Source organism: Megalobrama amblycephala, linkage group LG6, assembly GCF_018812025.1.
Source record: "Megalobrama amblycephala isolate DHTTF-2021 linkage group LG6, ASM1881202v1, whole genome shotgun sequence".
In the NCBI taxonomy this organism is placed as follows: Eukaryota; Metazoa; Chordata; class Actinopteri; order Cypriniformes; family Xenocyprididae; genus Megalobrama; species Megalobrama amblycephala.
In genome coordinates, this window is record NC_063049.1 from 33,205,333 (window position 1) to 33,225,141 (window position 19,809).

Below are 19,809 nucleotides of genomic sequence, written 5' to 3' on the forward strand. Positions count from 1 at the left end.
ATTTGGCCATATTTGATAAATCATCTTCTATTTGGATTCTGCCTCGTCTTTTGCACCATTGTACATCACTACAATAAGCTAAAACGTTCCTCAGTGCTATTAAATAGTCATAAATACACAGATTTCCGTGACAAATGTCTTTTGTCTTCATCCTTTCTTTTAGAATCTTATTAGTTTAGTTTGAGATGTTTGTTGTTACATTATCATTGTTAGTGACATTAATATTAGCTCGATCCACAAATTATAAATACATACACAAGAATAATAATAATAATAAAAAAAACAAGACAGTATCAATTATCCAAATTTATTTGAAAATTTAGAAAACATACAAATGATGTCACAGCTTCTGGTCTTCAGGCACAGGTCATTCTGTCACGACAGATTTTTGACCAAATATGGATTTTTCAGGCCTTCCTCTCTGTAATGTGAGATAATAACAGATGTACGTCTCATGAGCAGCTTCTTAAAACCAAGAAAGTATAAACTTAAAACATTTGAAGAGTCAAGTACATTCTGTTCATACATAAAGCCAAACCTACAATGAAAAGGGATTGAGAGGACAACGCTTCATTAGGAATGTAGACTGAAGTATCCATCTTTGACCTATTATGTGGTTCACATCCATCTGATTGAAAAACCTTTCCTTTCCTGCAGCACCATATCCATATATTTAGAAAACAAGACTGAGAAGCATGACAGGACAGTTGAAACTCAATTTAGTAAAATTAACCTGGCCAATGTTTTAATCTTTTTCTTCATAAATATTCATCTCTCTTTAACTCTTTCACACATACGAACAAACATACAAGAAACAATCAATGAGCTGGAGTAATATATATATATATATATATATGCATTTTTTTTTAAATCTAGGAAAACATAAATGTTAGCTTTACATAAAATGTTAGTATCCACATGCTAAACTGCCAAAAGATTTTGATAGAAGATACGGTTTCCCTATTTCCACTTTAAACATCTCAGTCTGACTCATAAAAGGCAAATGACATGCCACTCCATTCTGCTTTGCTACAAAGTCTATTATATATTTCTGAGGCCAGATATTCAAAATAAACACAGGTTCTGGGGTACAAGAAGATGAAATGCTGACAATAAAGACAAGAAAGAAAAACAATTCCAAATAGAAAGCAAAGAAGCTTGCTTTGCTTAGTTTAGGACAGTCAGTGCATTTAAAACATTCAAAAAAAGTTTTGGTAACATTTTATACTCAGGTTGTACACATTAATATCAGTTATGACTACAGTTATCATGAACTAAAAATCAACCATACTTCAATCAAGATTAATAAGTGCTGTAAAATGTTACTTTCTACATTTATATATTTTAAAATGTTACTAATTTATGTTAATATTAGTTAATGTATTTACGAACTAAGAAGTAATAATAGCAAAATAGCATATTTATGAATTAACATTAACCAAGATTAATAAATGCTGTTAAAAATGATTCCTTTTTAGTTCATGATACTTAACGCAATAACTAATGTTAACAAATACAAGCTGACTGAAAAGTGTTACCAAAGATCCTCTAGACATCAGTCAAGAGAATTGACATCATGATGAAAGAAATATTCAGTGTTCAGCTGAATGAAGCTGGTATGCTCATCTGTTCCTCATCATCATCGGCTTGATCTTGTAATCCTCAGATGTCCTCTGTGTTCTCAGAGAAGCTCGACTGGGAGATTTCACAACAGGACAGCAATGCTACGACTGGCACACTCAAGCGGTTTTGTTGTCTCTCTCACACATCATGATGAGGTGGCAGGACTGGGCTGATGTCACAGTGACTGAGGTTAGGACGGTTCTCCTATGTGATCTTCAGAGTGCTACCATAGGTTTGCTGTACCACTACCTGCACATTGTCAAGGATGAAGTCAAAGGCCATGCTCCATACTGACTCTGAGGACTGCTGCATAAGTCTGAAACGAACAGTTAAAATCATCAGAAAGACGCAATCGATCTACACTACTGTTCAAAAGTTTTGGTCTGGTAAGATTTTTTAATTTTGAAAGAAAGCGTTCACACTTGTTATGTTTGGTTTGATTAAAACGAACCCTGGTGCGATTGCTCGGATAGTGCGGTTCATTTGAACATATGTGAACGCTGCCATCCGAACCCTGGTGCGCACCAAACAAGCGGACCGAGACCGCTGAAAAGATGGGTCTCGGTCCGCTTCCAAACAAACTCTGGTGCGGTTCGAATGATATATGAATGCGACCCGGACCAAAGACATGTAACCGAACCAAAAACAGGAAGACGGGACCCTAAAAAGGACAGAATCCTCACGCATGTCGGTTTTTCTTGTCGCGAGTTTGCCCATCACAGGCATCAGACGCGCGTCTCCGTGCAGCTGATCATTTGTGTGTGTGACGGATGGATTCCCGCCGGTGTTTTGACTACTTTACACATTTTATAAGCTCTTCACGAGTTCCCAGCTGGCCAAAATACCATCACATGCAGGCTACGCACACACAACGAGCGCATTTACCTCAGAAAACAGCACTGTTTTGGATGTTCGGTAAGTTCCGTCTCAAAATAGGCAATACGTCATAAAATCCGACCAATCACGTTGTGAATGTATCCCTATGCCTGAAGGTTCGGTATCTTTTGGTTCGGTGATAAAATTGCCAATGTGAACGCTAACCGGACCAGGACTAAATGTTTTTTTTTCTTCTTTGGTCCGGACCAAATGGACCAAACGAACCGAACTACAAGTGTGAACGCACCCTTATGCTCATTAGGGCTGCATTTATTTAAAGGGGTCATAAACTAAATAATGTTTCCTGAGGTGCACCTATAATGTTAATATGATGTTTACATCAAAAAAATTATCTTAATTTACAAAAAAAGGCTATTTTCTACCCTGTTTTTAGCCCATCTGATTTGAACGCTCTGTTTGAAGGGGCGTGTCTGCTGTGAGACTTAAGTGTAAACATCCACTGCTGTGATTGGCCTTTTCTCAAATACTTTTTACTAAATTTTTAAAATGAACGAATCATGAAAAGTGTTGATAACTGCATTATATTTGGATCTATTCCCATCACATGGAAGATTGCAGTGATGAGCATTGAGCAGATGACAGTCTGTTGATCGCGTGAATGCGGTGATCTTGTCATTCCAACGCAATTTTGCACTCTCACGAAATGCTTTCACCATAACAATGCAAACACAGTAAAATAATTATTATGTAGTGAGATAAACTCGCAATGCATAATTGACAGCTTCAGCCATTATAAAGAGAGTGTTCTTAGAAGTAAAAATACTAGGATTATTCATTATGAATTTAAAAACGAAATTTGTTACAGTTTGCGGGGTCCTTGCTGGTTCCAGAACAGTTAATTCCTGATCTTTGAGCAAAAGCTTTTGGGCAAAGCCAGTATCGTATTGTGACATGTACTCAAAACAGTCGCTGGTAAAATGTAAGGTACAAACACGCAAGTCAGCACTGACGTGACTAGGACGTTTGTTAAAAATAAACCGAATCCATTTTTCTCTGACATCGGTATCCTTCGGCAGCTTATGCACAGATGATGTTTTTCCACAGCCAGGAACAATACAACATCTGTGTGGCATCACAATCTTGTTATTATCACAATCTTATTGTAAATAGCTACTTTAAATCCACTCGCTGCTCATAGGCTGAACACCAGTGGGCGGGGACAACGATGCGATGATGTAAAAGTAGGCGTTGTTATCTTGCTCCAGAGGCAGTCGTAAGCAAATGATTGTGCCCCGTGATGTCACATGCCACCTCGGATCCAAATTAAGCTTTTTTACAGCTTGATTATATAAATGCTTATATTTTTTATTGATGATGAGGACATTTTAAGGAACTTACAGGATGTATTAATGATGCCAAAAGTTCAAGGAAAATTTGATTTCTCATTTCATGACCCCTTTAATCAAAAATACAGTAAAAACAGCAATATTAGAAAATAATATTATAATAATAATAGTATAACAATTTAAAATAACGTCTATTTTTGTTTATTTTAGTATGTAATCTGTGATGGTAAAGCTGAATTTTCAGCAGCCATTACTCTAGACTTCAGTGTCACATAGGGGTGTGACGAGATCTCGCGAGACTAAACTGTGACGAGATTTCTCGTCGAGGCGAAAAGTAGTCTCGTGATGTTGCCATGACAGAGTGTTAGGATGATTAGGAAAGAATATGCCACTGCTACGTTTACATTATGCCTCCACTGTCGATTTGCTTTGTATTTAAATAAAAAAAACATTTAATTCAGTTGGATAACGGTCGCCGCCGCTCCATATTTACAGAGTACGCGCGACCGTTTAAAAGTGAAAGTAAACGCGCGCGCTTTCAATACCCCGCATTTGAAAGCGGCTCCCTGATGAATGCAAATATCTCTCAATATGAAACCTATTTTAGGCTGGGCAGTGTAGTTGTATCCATCTCCTAGCTCTGTATCAAAGAAAAATTTGGTCTTATTTGATCTTTGAATATTGAGAGAGTGCGATTATGGTTGCACTTATTGTAAAGTGTTACCATAAAAATGAATAACAGTTTTCTCTTCTTATTATTTACTAGTACAAACAATAAGGTTTCATTTGTTAACATTAGTTAATGCACTGTGAACTATCATGAACTAACAATGAATGACTATTTTTATCAACTAACAAAGATTAATAAATACTGTAGCAAATATATTGCTCGTTGTTAGTTGATGTTGGTTAATACATTAATGTTAATAAATGAGACCTTATTGTAAAGTGTTACCATTTTTTTTTATACTGTTTTTATTTCTGTGATCAGTTTGTGGAGAGGAGTTCAGTTAGGAGGTCAAAAGCTGTAGAAGCTCATAATTCATGTACAGTAAGATCTGAAGAGAAGCCAGTCAGTTGAGTTAGTGGCAAAACCTTTTACAGTGTTTGAGTATTGTTGTCTTTTACTGCATATGATAATTCAGTCTCAGAAAGTAGAACTGAAATGACATTCATTACAAAATGATTAGTTAAAACATTTCAAATACACCTGCAGAATATTTTTTCTAGTCATGTATTTCGCCATCTTGTCTCGTCTCGTGAACTCAATCTCGAGTCTCGTCTCGTCTCGTGAGATACTGGTCTCGTCACACCCCTAGTGTCACATGATCTGTCATTCTAATATGCTGATTTAGCGCTCAAGAAATATTTCTTATCAGTGTTGAAAAAAAGTTGTGCTGCTGAATATATTTGTGGAAGGTTTCTTTACTGTCACTTTTTATCAATTTAATGCATTCTTGTTTAATAAAAATATTCATTTCTTTAAAAAAAAAAACTTTCTGACCCCAAACTTTTGAACGGTAGAGTACATTACCGCTTGTGAGATTTATGACGTATTTATTTCAGGAATCAGTGAAGGAGAATTCAGAACAATACCTCTTCATGTATTTGATGACAAGGTCGAGTTTCTCCAGGTCTTTATCATCCACGAGTTCTGTGCAGTACTTCACCACCTCTAGAATGTCCTCTTCCATTGGTTCTGTGAAGACGCAGCACCACACAATTAAACCAGTGCACAGTGCAAATATATACTAGCATTTAAAAAAGTTTTGCTGTTCTGCCATACCCGAGATGGTAGTGACCCATTCACGAAGCAGAGTTCTGATGTCACTGAATTCATAAGCTCCAGCTAGGGTCGGGACTGGGCGGAGATTTAATTTGGATAAGGTCTTTGGGACATCTGTGCTCGGAGAGGACGGGCACTGTACATTTTCAGTCTACAAATGAAAAATATCTCAGATAAATCCTTTCTAGAATTGCCAAAACTTGAACAGACACATTTAATATCAAGTGGCTGAAGCATCAATAAACCACAGTATATAAAAAATATATATATATTATAGATAAAAAGAAGAATATTGTAACTGGATTACAGGCTTACTTTGAGGCCTTGTTGTTTGAGTGGCAGAGGAAGAATTTTGGAGGGGCTGGATTTGGCAGGGCTGTTTCCAGGAAATAGTTTTTTTAGTGGACTTGGACCCTTTTTGGCAGGACTAGCATTTCTCTTTTTGTATCGGCGCTTTAATTTCCCCACTGCAGGCTGCTTTAGTTGAGGAAATGTGTTTTTTTGTTCCACTACAGAAACGGGAGAGAAAGATTAGAGACACTGTATGGTGTGGTAGCGGTTGATTACTCCATTCTAGGGGAGACACGCATATTAAAAATATAATAAGCTGATAATTATTGTCATGTTATGTTATAGCCAATTATATTGGCAAATATTATGCAGCTATACTACACTGTTAATTATAGCACACTAGAACTAAATTTAAGCATCACAATCTAATGTAAAGTATAAAAGATGAAATCTTATAGAAAAGAGTTAGAATAAGTGCTCATAATTAGGGCTGTAACGATATGCGATATGAAACCAAAATCGCGATACGCAGGTCCACGAACCTGTATCGCGATGTGAGAAGGCAGAATCGCGACACACCCCTTCCAACTCCCAGAGTTATCCTTCCTGTCCAGATCCAATGCTACCACATTTTTAAATTACTATAAGTATTAGGGGTGTAACGATTTATCGTAGATGGTGTGTCTCAATCAGCTCTCTAGTTCAGTAAGTGTTTCGGGCACACATTGAATCTTGCAAGCAGGTTTAAACGTTTCTCATGTCAGTCTCTTGCATGGTCGCGTGAGAAAAGTCGTGGCTTTCTTTCACCGCAGTGCACAGCACCAGCTGTGCTCACAGAAAAGCAAAAGACGCTTGCGATGCTTTGCTTTAAGAAGTTCTGTGGGGCCGTTCACATATTGCGTCTTTTCCGCGTGCAAGTCAGTTATTATTTTCAAATGTAGCCGCGCGGCAGGCGCGCTCATAATGGGATCAACGCGGTCGCGACGCGCATGCAATTCTCAACTTCTCAGAATGCCGCAAGCGCACCGCAGGTCGTGTGACAAGAATCAGCCGATCAGCTATGGCCTTTCCGTAACAAAACATCAAAAGCTCAGCCGAACAGCTGATCATAGCTGTACATGGTGGTTTTTATATCTTATCTCCATCAATATATCTCGTAGTAAAACGAATGCAAGGGCTAGAAATCATTTATCCTTTGCAGAAACATCCTGATCCTCTTGGAGAGCTCAGTTCATGGTTGCATAGCAACGCGCCTTCCACGCGTTTTTAGACGCAATATGTGAACGGCCCCTATTCATAATTCTTGTTAAATTTAACATTTTTTTTCAGTGACAGACAGCTTTATTCAACTGTTAATTTGAATACAGAAGGTTTTTATTAAAATTTTATATTTATTTATTTTATTGAAATGTGATCTTGTATGTACAACAAGGAAAATTATTGAAATTTGTTCATGTTTTTTTAATAAATCTTGTTTGAATTTCAGTTTCATTTTGTTCAAAATATCGTGATACGTATCGTATCGTGAACTCCGTATCGAGATACGTATCGTATCGTGACCTGAGCGTATCGTTACACCCCTACTCATAATAATCGAGAAATTACATCTGAGATGTTGTTTAGATTGTTGCGCATTCCAGTTTTATTTTTACTCACCAGTGGTGCCTTGAGCTTGAGCGTTCGCCTTGTTTCTATAAGCAGAGCACAGCTCTTCCTGAAGCTCTCTGGGAAGTGCTGCAAACACATCTGGGTCAACCTGTAAAAAGTTCAGTTTTAGGATCTCTGAAATACTATTTTCTGATAGTCAATGTAACACCATTTCACCAACTTTCCCTCTTGTAGTTGGCATGTTAACAGCATGTACCTGGGAGAAGTCAGGGAGCTCTAGTATAATGCCCGTTGTGCATGGTTGACCTGGCTGGTCTGGGAGCTGCAGTACAAGCGTGCCAAACGATGGGGCTGGAGGTGAAGAGGAGGTTCGAGGTGGGCTTGGGAGATGATATGAGGTGCTTGGCTGCTCCTCTCTGTGTCTCCAGGACTGCTCCACCTGTTTCCTTATGTCTACAGGTAAAGCTTCTAAAACAGACAGGTCCACCTGAAATGAGAGGGGGAAACTGGGGCTTACATTTCAAAAAGTCACCATTCAAGAGTTTGGGTTCAGGAAGAATTTTTTCTTTTTTTTAAGGCTGCATTTATTTCAGTATTTTTACAATTTAAAATAGCCGTTTTCTTTTGTAATGTATTTTAATGTATTAATAAGTATTAATAAATGTAATTTATTGATGGAAAAGCTGTTTTTCAGTATCATTAATATTTGATGTCTTCAGTGTCACATAATCCTTCAGAAATCATTCTAATATGCTGATTTGCTGCTCAAGAAACATTTATTATTGTCATCAACATCGAAGAAGTTGTGCTGCTTAATATTTTTGTGGAAACCGTGATACATTTTCATGATTCTCTGATGAACAGAAAGTTAAAAGAACAGCATTCATTTCAAATAGAAATGTTCTGAAACATTATAAATATCTTTATGGTCACTTTTGATCAATTTGATGCACCTTTGAATAAAAACATTAATTTCTTTTAAAAATGACAGTCTGTATAAGGCTAAATATATATTAAATTAATCTATAAAGAAGTTTGACTTCATCCTTATCTTTTATAAAATGACAGAAGAGATTTGTTAATATTCGGACCTACAGGAAATTTGTGTGTTAATCACAGTTTTATCTTGAAATAAAACAAAGATACAGAGGGGCATTCAAAGATCTAACCTGAGAGGGAGATGGCACCTCAATGCTGATATTTAGGGATGCCCTAACATGGTTGGGGGTGCGTGGATGGTGAAAATCTCCTTTACTCGTTCCAGGCATTGGATCTGAGATGGTGGAGGGTGGTGATGATGGTGGAGTAACTCTCTCCTGATTGGAGGAGAAAGCTCTGGATGAGGAAGGACTGGTTAAACCATCTAAAATACAAGCAACAAGGAATGTTTGTTAAGAGTCAGACACCAACATAAATCCTATACATCATATCCTAAAGCAGCGATTTTTAAATCCTGCCCTGGAGGGCCACTTTCCTGCAGAGTTTAGCTCAAAACCCAATCAAACACACCTGAGTGATTAAAACAAGATACAGCTACAGTTAGGTTTGATCAGGGTTAAATCTTAACTTTGCAGGACAGTGGCTGGATTTGAAGAACCCTGTTCTAATCACACTGATCTGACCTTGTGCAAGAGGGTCTTTCCTGGGGCTGTGTGCAGGCTGTTTGGCCAGCAACAGGTCTTTGATCGAGCGACCACAAGAGGGCCCTTGTCCTGATGGGTCTGCATGTGGTCCCTCCAACTGCTGCACCTGCAGTCCCACTCCCCTCATGTCCTTCACATGCAACTTCATGCCACGGAATAGCTTAATGGCCTCTGCTGCAATCAGCTGTCCATCGTCTGTGGGCTGAGCTAGTAAAACAGACCTGCAATGTGACAGTAATGAAAAACTCTGAAATATATATATATATATATATATCTCAAAACAGAGTTCAGTTATCAGTCAATATTAGAGTTTTCTCAAATTAATTAAATCAGTATCAATTGATATTGGATATTTAATAGTGCATTCTAATCTCCCCTATTTTTACATTTAAATGACCTTTTCCATCTTCTAACATTCATTGAAAAAAACACTAATAATTTAATAATTATTTTCTTAAGCAAAAGATAAAATATTGTGAACAAATTTATACTTTACATAAACATTGTTGGAAACATTCGGAATAATGCAAGTACACAAATCAATGAAATATATAATTGTTCTAGTATTTTTGGATATTTTCATCCAAAAAATCTTACATATTGTGCCTTTAAACCCACCCCTTTCTTATAATCAACTGCAAGTTCGCATTCAGACCCACCTCTATCCAATCAACAACCGATGAGTTAAACCAAATACCTGCCCTACAATTTTTTTTTTTTTTTTTTAACTTTTTTTTTCATGTCACTAAAGTGTATGTCACAATACAGAAGAACAGATTTGTTGCTGTTTCACGACAACTTTAAATGTCAGAGTATCTCTCTTCTATTTGAGAAAACTAGAAGTGGCAAATTTATCCTGGTGCAAGTCACCTGGCAAAGTTGTCACATATCCCATGACCACCATATTTGGCTGGCTCTATCGGAGCCCCTGCTTTCCGCATCATGACTTTCAGCGTAATCCGGCGACCTCTAAGCCCCGCCCCCTCCAACCTCTTCTGCACCTCCATAGATAGGTTAGTGAGGAAAGTCTCCGCCTCTTCAACCTAGCAGAACATTAGAGGTGATGGGAAACTAATGAGGTAGGTCAACAGATTGAGGACAATGGCAGGTTAAGGACGATACGCAATGATTGTTGTAACTTGTATACTTCAAAACCTGTGTGAACCGAATGTTGTAGTTCATCTCTGCAGACACAGACTTTCTCTCCTTCTCGCTGCGAACAGGCCTGTCATCCAGTCCCCTGCAAAAACGAAAGAGCGTCTGTCCCGTCCGTGGCCCAAACTCCCTTTGCAGTCGAGACATGGACAACTGCTGGAGGTCACCGCAGCTACTCACTCCCAAGGAGGTCAGCTTGGAGCCCATCGAGCGACCCACACCTGCACACAAGCACACAGAAGCACAGGTCCACATGCACACAAACACAGAAATAAATTCTACTGTAAAACACTGTATTCAGATTTAAATACAATGACATTCAAAAGTTTGGGAATCCAGAAGAAAATGTATCACAGTTTCAAGCAGCACAACTGTTTTCAATACTGAGGATTGTGATCATGATGAAGGATCATGTGACACTGAAGACTAATAATGATGCTGAAAATTCAGCTTTGCCATCACAGGAATAAATTACATTTTAAAATTAAATAAAAAAAGAGTTATTTCAAATTTTAATATTTTTTCTTAATATTACAATATTTTTTAATCAATTAAATGCAGCCTTGGTGAGCATAAAAGACTTCTTTCAAAAACATTAAAATATTTTACAAATTTTTTACGACCCTCTTTCAGACCCTTGCTCTGTTCTCACCAGGCAAACTGGAGACAGGTTGATCCCTAATAAAATCATCTACTTCCTCTGACCGGAGGAAGTACTGTCCATTTGGTTTGGCCTTACGGGTCGCCATCCGAGCAAGAAGGATGTTGGAACCTGATGACAAGTATAACGGAAGTTACAAAAGGTTTCAGAGATAAAACTGCACCAGCAACTGCAATACAATATAAGGCATTGTCATTAAACTTATTAAAGGGATAGTTCACCTAAAAATTAAAATTCTGTCATCATTTACTGACCCTCATGTTGTTCCAAACCTGTATTACTTCTGTGGAAGGTGAACTTTAATGAATATCCTGGACACTCTTTTCAGTATGAAGCAAGTAAGTGAGGATGGGAGCTTTCAAGCTACAAAAAAAAATGTCTTAAGATTACTAAAAAAAAAAAACATAATGCTATTGTATGGCTTTAGAAGACATGTGGAATATAGCTCATGAGTTTTATGATACTTTTACATCAAATTTCCCATTCATTGTAACAGCATGGAAAAAGAGCAACCAGCACATTCTTCAAAATTTCTCCTTTTGTGCTCCACGGAAGAAAGAAAGTCATATAGGTTTGGAACAACATAAGGGTGAGTAAATAATAGCAGAATTTTCATTTTTTTCCATTCATAAAGTCTCTTACCCATTCCAACTGAGGCAGAGCAACCAGTCTTCTCCTTTATATCTTCACGGATGGATCGTGCCAGATCATCAGGAGTAACTCCCAGCTCAACCAGAAGAGCTGTGGCGTCCAGCAGGGCCTCGTCACAACTTAGTGCCTCAATGTTATGAGTGTAACTATAAAACAAGCAATCGTAAAGCAAGAGAATTGTTGCTTTCATCCGTTGGCCTTAGGAATAACATAGCAATCCAAAGAAAGTTTTAACAAACATTATATCAGTTACCTGGCCAGGGTCTCATACATAGTCAGAGCCACCTCTTTATACGCCTGGAAGTCATACGGGACAGACTGCAGATCAGGGCAGAGCTGCTTAGCCCGACCAAAGAACATGCCGTTTCGCACGCCAGCCTGCCTGTAAGAGAGGAAAACATCAAAGTAACAGGTACTGCTAAAGGTCATACTGTATTATGAGGTTGGCACAAGTTTTGTGGCTTTTATCCCAAGTCTATTCGCTTCGAAGCCATCTATATCAGTGGTTCTCAACCAGCGGGCCTCAAGATGATTTAAATGATAAATTTATCCCTAAACTATGTGCCAATTTACTCCTAAGTTTTCAAAATGGATAGCAGATATACACATTTAAAAAAATTAAAACCTTTTTTTTTGTTTCAGGAAAATGGACCAAAATTATTGAGGACTCGTGTTGCAAAAGAAAGTATCATGGCAGGTTTATAATGAATACCTGGCCTCGTAACTGCAAGAGGCAATCTCGGCCATAGAGAGGGCGGCCAGGTCCAGATCCACTCCATTACTGGGACCTTCATCAAACTGTGGAGATGGGGTCATCTCAAGATCATCATCTGTCTTCTCTAAAGCAGAAAGAACAATGGTCACCTAAATGCAAACTTCAAAAAAAAAAAAATCTACAATAAACTTATTCTGATTTCAAACTAAATTTAACCAGCATCTTTCTTCTAAAAGCTGGGTTTACCTTTTCTGTACTGTTTCTGTTTCCTCTGGTAGTATTGAAACTCAAGCTGAGGATTTGCACCAGGTCGCTGTGGAACGCGGCCTGGACCACGGTTACTTGTCACCGCAACCGGTTTCCCTGGAGTACAGATTGACAATTAGAAAAGCTCAGTTTATCAGGTGCTATCAAAGTCAACTAGCTTCAATAAGAAACTCGAGCACTTCCCTCTAACTAACTGAAACATACCTATGAGATCTGGTCGGTGTCTGATCCCAACGGATACAAAGAAGCAGTCCATATCCACATGAAGAATACAGGACTGACGCACCTGAGGAGCAGCCATTAAGGAACCTGGGCCAAGGAGAAATACAGAAACTTTTTTTTTTTTTTTTTTGTAAAAAATCTGCATTACAAAGACACATGCTCAACAACATAAAAAATACACAAACCACAAAAGACAAGTTACCTGAACTGCAGTTAGCTTTGATCTTCTTTAGTTTCTCTTTTCCAGAGAAAACAGCCCCTCCTGCTGCTCGCCGCCTGCTCTGCAGGGCGTTCACATACTCAGAGAACTCATTCCGCCACGTAGAAATATGATGCAGCCTTGAGTGTGAAAAGAACTCGGATATTATTCCAGCATCTGCTCCCTGCGCAGTTGAACTTCCTGGCTGGTTACTAGAGTTTGCAAGGATGGAGGAGTTAGGGGTCACGTGATAACTCCCATTTAGTCGAACTCTTGAAGTTCCTGGATTAGATGTTGGTTCTGGATGGAGGTCCTTTTGCATATTGTGAGGATCAGGCTTCTTTGCAGGGCTGGCTGTGGATATTAAGGATGACTGATGGGAATTTGCTTTTGATCCAGCAGAAGAGCAGCTGGGCTCCTCCCTGTCCCTGCATCCAGCCTGTGGGAGGTGGGACTGATGGGACCCTGTATCAACAACATGAGGGCGATGTTCTGCAAAAGAAACTGAGTCCTGAGGCTTTAAGGCACCATTCACAGGGTGTACATAGCCATTAGTTAACAAAGTGTCTTGTGAGCCTCTTGGCAAAAGGGCACAGGCGTTGACATCATCATCTCCATCATGAATCCCATTAACTCTAGGCCTCTCAACATCCTCCTCAGAGATGATGCTATATGAACCATTTCTGCCAGACAAAAGGAGAGAGGACAAGAGAATAATTGTTAAATATTAAATAATTAACCAAATGCGTTTCTTTTTATGAGGGGTGTAAAACATTGCCCATGACAACAAATGGCTGAAATTAAAATTCTATACTATACTATTTTGTAAAAAACAAAACAAAAACAACAACAAAAAAACACTAAAATATATAAAAGCAATTGTTTTAAAGGGTTAGTTAGTGAAGTGAATTTAGGGTTCAAAACATTAACATAATGTACAGTGTGAAAACCTGAAACTCATTTTTTAGATTACCTAAAGATTACATTTAAAGGTTCTCTAAGTGATCCTGGGCGGAGTAACTTCCTGTTGACGTTCGAAGTGTTGTCAAAAAAAACAGAGGCTAGCTAGACCCTCCCTCCTCCTCCTCCTCCCCCTCCCCTCCGTGCTTCCTGAAACAGTCATGAACGAGCATTTAAAATCATTCTTGTCGGTTATTGGCTGGAGCATGTTTATTATGTTTCGTGGTCCAGGCTGCACCAGTTTGTTTTTTATTGCCGTTTTCGGAGCTTGTGGTGACTACAGAGACCGCGTTTTTTTACAGTGTGTTCAGGGGACAGGCAGCTAGCGGATAGTGAGGAGATGTTTGCTGTATGTGACAAAAAATGTTTTGGCCTAAAAACGCGTGACATCACTTAGAGCACCTTTAACATTGTTATTACATTTCAGTATTTATACACCTCAAGACTTTAAATGAGTGTTACATGACAAAGGTAAATGTATATATTAGGTGAATAAAGATATGAAATTTAATATCCAATATCCAAACACTAACAATATGAATGATTGTGTTGCAGGTCCCACTATATATTAAGTGGCCTGAACTACTATGTACTTACATTTAAATACAAACATGTTTTTACATTGTACTTTTATTTTAAAAACACCTGCATGTTATTACATCTGTAATTAATTTCTGTAATTATTTTTATAATTACAATGTTAACCCATCCCTTACACCTTACCCCTACCCTTAAACCTACCCATACCACCAAAGCTTTCCCTAACCTTACCCGTATCCCACCTCAACAGCAGCAAAAGTGTTTTGCAATTCAATATGAACCCAATAAGTACATTGTACTTCTTTTTTGATGTAAGTACATAGTAGTTAATGCCACTTAATATAAAGTGGGACCGTGTTGCATACTATATCTTGGATCTTAAAGCAACAGAATCTTTTTTTCTTTTAACTAAGTGCAGCATTTGACATGTGTCAGGGCATCCTTGGGATAAAGCATACTCACAGTCTGACGTCCAACTGGTGATTGGTTCGATCAGTGAAGTTAGCCGTGTGGTTAGCTTGAGTGGATTTGAGAACTTCTTTAGAGAGGGTTTGAGTGTGACTGGGCTTGATACTGTCTGACTGGGGGTGGCTTTGACTGGGTTTGGGTGGTCCATGGCTGAATAACGAATCCTGCCCTCCTTGTGCACAAACACCAGCAAAGCTCAAGCATTTCTGCTTGGTATAGAGCTGATACTGAATGTATGAAAGCTGGCGGCCTGCCTTTATACTGCACGAAACACAAAAATATTAGTATTTGTATAATATTGTGTTTCTATATCTTGCAAAATGCAAAAAAAAAAAGTAACACCTGTCTGTGATCCACTCTGGTCGCACTACTTTCTCTCCTCTCAGCGCTTGTATTTTGTTGTTGGGCAGGTTGGTGGCAATGATATGTGTGGTTTTGGAGCGAGTATAATAGAGATGGAACTGCCCACCATGCAGCATCATCAGCCTGCGCAGCTCATCCGCACTGGGAACTGCACATGAAAAAAAAACACAATACAAGACTCTCAAAACGCCAAAGCAGAGCCTGACATGTTCAGCTATGGTGCTCAATTGGGAAACACAGGTTTGAGTCTAGCCTGCAACGTTTCCCAGAAACCATTCCACTTTATCTTCCCAAATAATTTAGCATATTCTTATATATAAAAATAAAAATCAAATAAAATCAAATCACCTTTATTTATATAGTGCTTTATACCAGTTTTTCTCAACTGGTTGGTTGCGGAGTGTATATATTATATATATATATATATATAATTTTTCTTTTTCTTAATAACCATGGGAAAATGTGGGTCCCATAGCCAAACCAGTTGAGAACCACTGCTTTATAAATACAGATTGTTTCAGAGCAGATTTAGGTGATAAACAGGAAAATAATGATGCAAATTGAATTCAATTCTGCTGTAAAGCAGCTCTAAATAAATGGAGAGTGTAAATAAAATACTGTTATTAATTATTAGTATACTATAATTAATAATAAGTATTTAATAAAAAAAAAAAATAATAAAATTAAAAGAAATAGCAATAATAAAAAAGTTTGTTTACATTTTGACATTTGTTATCACAGCACTTGTAGAAGAAGTCTGACCTGTATATCCATTGACGTAGATGGCCACACCGCTGAAGATACAGGAGGATGTTCCATCTTTCTGCTTCTCTCTCGGGGCATCCTTCTGAAACTGCTCCTCAAGCTTAGAGATTTTTGCAGCCATGTAACCGCCCTGATAAGAATTCAACAAAACACAACTGTAATCTTAATTTGATTTAAAAAAAAAAACAAACAAACAAAAAAAAAACCATTTACAAGATCAAGTAATAAGGCAAACAGAGAGCACTCACTGACCACACACATTTAAACAGTAAAAAAACATTCTAACCCCTGGAAAAATGAACATACTGCAATATAGACACACACACAAAGAAAAACGTGCAGCGTCTGGCTGACAAGCGTTTGATTACGCCTCAGACATTCAATGAGACTGGAGGTGCAAGTCTGCCCTGCTGGCACGGCGACTCTCTGTCTCCATGGCAACGGATGGAACGCTGGGATTCAGGAGTTGAGCCTGAACCAATAAACAGACTCACACACACACAAAAATACTCCACAATACTCACTCGCTCCACCTGCACTGACAGGAAATTCCCCTGTACCTAATTAATACAACCTGAAATATGAAAACACGCAAGGCATGAAGGCAACGACTGTTCTGTGTTTAATTAAACTTAAAAATCCAGCAAGAACATAATTGTCATACTGTACATGCACTGGTAAGATTCACTTTCACAAGCAAACATGAGAACCCGGGTCTGCTATTACGACTGCAAATTTCTAAATCACTAACCAAAAATCAACAAATTACACCCTTTTGGGTCTCAGATTTGGTGGCAAAACACTATGGTTTCTATGTTATTGGGACATTTGTGATTGTAATGTTAGCAGTGAAGACAGAAGCTCTTGGAGTTGTTTATCCTAGTGCGGTTCTGCTAATGCCTGAGGAACATCACGCCGCTGGAGCCTAGCAAATCTCTCGCCGGGCTCGGACTGTGGCGGCAGAGCAGAGGTGGTGGTCACCAGTGAGGAAAATTGAGATTACTCACTGGTGTAATACAAATGAAATCCTGTCTCGACTCCACCAGAAACACACACACACACACACACCAGCGCTCACATGAGGGGGAACGATCGGCAGGTAGAAAGGCAGTCGATGGTTATATGGAAATCAAAGTACAAGTTAAAATAACAGTTAAAATAATACTTTACAGTGTTTACAGTGGCAGCCAGAAAAAACAACACAGTATGTCAGAGTAAAAAAACAGCTGCTTAACCTTTTGATATCAACAATAAACATTTCATTAAGAACAACAGACTCTTACCAGTCCTCCCCACCCATCATCTTCACTGACTTTCTTTCTCCATCCATCTCGACTCATACTGAGGGACCTGAAACACAACAATTCAACAGAATGAGTCAAAAACTAAAAGTGTGAGCGATGGAAAATTAACATAAAAATGAGGACTCAAGTATGCACATCTGTTCTCTTTATCACTTGCATAAAAAAGCGCTACCTCTTTAATTAGCAGACAGATGAGTGATTTCTTTAATAATGAAATCTTGAGTGCTGAATAAAACAAATTTTTATTTGTATAGCGCTTTTCACAATACACACTATAATACTTTACAAAAAAATCATGATGCTTTTGTTTATAACCTTATATCCTCATGCTTTATAGTCACATTTAGCAAATTAGAAGCTGGGCATTAATATACTTTACATTTGGCGACAATATAAACAAAGTTAAGCATATTCCTCTAAATTCCGCCTCTTTCTATCTAACATAAAATTAAAATAATTGTATGCATTCAAGAGAGACCTTTATCCAAAGTGACTAGTCTGAATCCATTGTATTTAATGCACTGCATTGAATTTAAGTAAATTCTTATATTTTGTAGATGCATATATCTGAGCTTGAGGTCAAAGGTGAACTGAAAACACATGATCAGCACCTTACCAGAGCAGAGGTCATCTGTACATCTGTTCCAGTCATTTACTTTTATTCTTGACATATGAATAAATGAGACCACCAGTTCACTGTCTCCTTGATCATTTTTACCTAGGTGATACAATCTTTTTCATTAAAGGGTTAGTTCACCCTGAAATAAAAATTCTGTCATTAATTACCATCATTAATTCTGTCATTAATTCCAAACCTGTAAGACCTTCGTTCAACTCTGAAACACAAATGAAGATTTTTTTGATGAAATCTGAGAGCTTTCTGTCCCTCCATAGACAGCCATTCAATTGATACTTTGACGCTTCAAGCCTAAATTAAATGTGTTCATCATACAAAGCGATCGAATCTCTCCAGAGAATGTGGACTAAACTGCTCAATTCATGTGGATTAGTTTTACAATCTCTTTATGAACTTTTTGAAGCCTCAAACTGGTAGTTATGTAATTGTCTACGTAGAAAGCTCTAATTTTTCATCAAACAGATCCTCATTTGTGTAGAACGAAAACGAAATGTGCTTGGAAGGACATGAGGGCGAGTAATTAATGACAAAATTATCATTTTTGGGTGAACTAACCCTTTAAATGTGGTAGTGATAAGAGTAACAGAATGAAAAACACAATCAGTATGGGAATGCTAACAGTTGTAACAATGTTATTTGCAGCCACTTGCTGGATTATTAGCCTTTATTTTACATATTTAATAGTTAATTTAATGATAAATTTCTGGATTGAAATGAACTATGGCATCTCAGACAATTGAACCAAAACTGCCTGACTAGCTGAAAAGCTAAAACCAAACTAGTTTAGTCGTTTTTTCCCCCCACCAGATGTGTATTGAAGGCTTTGAAATGAAATGATTCACGTTTAGTGAACTGTCAACAAGTATCAATATTTATATTACATGCATAACAGATAAATACTGTCTTTTACTAAAAACCAGACGTGATAGTCCTAGGCCTAGGCTTATTTTAGCTTTAGTTCAACACATCAGCCATCACATGGGACATGCCTGGCCATGTGAATGAGCACTGAACTGTCTCGGCTGGAAGAAAAAAAAAAACTTTGCAGTAAATTAGGGAAACATAAATACGATACACAATCTAAGTTGATGGGGCAGTTGATAGAGACAGTGATCAGACACGTAGGAGATTAAAAAGGCAAGTGACATTTCGTGCATAATAAACAGGATTGCCATAAGCGTTTTGAACAATGTTGCAGAAGTGCAACACGTCAGATCGATTAGTTCAGTAACGTTACTGAACAACACAACTGTAGCGTCACTCTGCATGTGAAGTGCGCTTTCTTTTTTAAAACGAAACCTCTAAAAACTGAAATTGTTGCTCACCAATTATCCCCCTTCTTTAAAGATGTATCTTGTTCAAACCAAAGCGCCTTTGTTTCCGCTCTTGGGTTGCGTCCACCCCCTTTGCGTCAATTTTGAAAGATTACTAACAGAGACTTCGCGCATGCTGGGCTCTGTCCATATCAACATGCTCCCGTGACTGCACGATTCACCCCTTTTACCATTCACTCGTATGTCTCCATTGCTAGCTGCTTGCTCTGCCAGATTTTCTGCTTGTTTTCGCTTAAGACCCTCCTCCTCCTCCTCTCAGACGGGGTCGCACAGTGACAGCGTTAGCCCTGTCTGCATCTCACAGCACCCTCAAGCGGTACGTTTGTCACCCTACACTTGACGCAGAGTTTAGCTTTTGAATGTTAATCACGTTCTGCTGACGTCGCTCAGAAATGTTCCAATGACTAAGCTCGGTTCGTAAATATTAATTAGGT

The 19,809-nt window shown here is 38.2% G+C and overlaps 1 protein-coding gene across 3 annotated transcripts; it reads right to left on the reverse strand.

Annotated features, from left to right (window-relative positions):
- Window positions 1–291: 291 nt before the first annotated feature.
- On the reverse strand, window positions 292–19,691 carry rev1 (REV1 DNA directed polymerase). Of its 3 annotated transcripts, XR_007185351.1 has the most exons (23): window positions 19,367–19,691; window positions 17,384–17,450; window positions 16,098–16,230; window positions 15,315–15,483; window positions 14,967–15,233; window positions 13,008–13,687; window positions 12,788–12,892; window positions 12,563–12,679; window positions 12,314–12,440; window positions 11,855–11,983; window positions 11,593–11,747; window positions 10,942–11,061; window positions 10,290–10,510; window positions 10,005–10,177; window positions 9,114–9,355; window positions 8,661–8,854; window positions 7,748–7,978; window positions 7,540–7,639; window positions 5,908–6,101; window positions 5,593–5,743; window positions 5,403–5,505; window positions 543–1,939; window positions 292–421 (listed from the first exon to the last, which is right to left on the reverse strand). XR_007185351.1 is itself a non-coding variant. In XM_048194175.1 (22 exons), exons 2-22 carry the CDS (start codon window positions 17,438–17,440, stop codon window positions 1,828–1,830), a joined length of 3,780 nt encoding a protein of 1,259 aa, XP_048050132.1. In that variant the 5' UTR covers window positions 17,441–17,450; window positions 19,367–19,691; the 3' UTR covers window positions 292–1,827. The 3 variants fall into 3 exon arrangements, 2 of the variants coding, with proteins under 2 accessions (XP_048050132.1, XP_048050133.1); XM_048194175.1 differs by having other exon boundaries at window positions 292–1,939; XM_048194176.1 differs by having other exon boundaries at window positions 292–1,939; window positions 19,546–19,681.
- Window positions 19,692–19,809: the final 118 nt, after the last annotated feature.

What these genes read in the sequence shown, in the direction of transcription:
- rev1 (XM_048194175.1), bottom strand. Translation starts at nt 17,440, where the DNA reads ATGAGTCGAGATGGATGGAGAAAGAAAGTCAGTGAAGATGATGGGTGG. An exon ending in ATGATGGGTGGGGAGGACTG is followed by an intron (nt 16,231 to 17,383) that starts GTAAGAGTCTGT and finishes AATTCTTATCAG; the next exon opens with GGCGGTTACATGGCTGCAAA. An exon ending in ATGGGTCACTACCATCTCGG is followed by an intron (nt 5,506 to 5,592) that starts GTATGGCAGAAC and finishes GCGTCTTCACAG; the next exon opens with AACCAATGGAAGAGGACATT.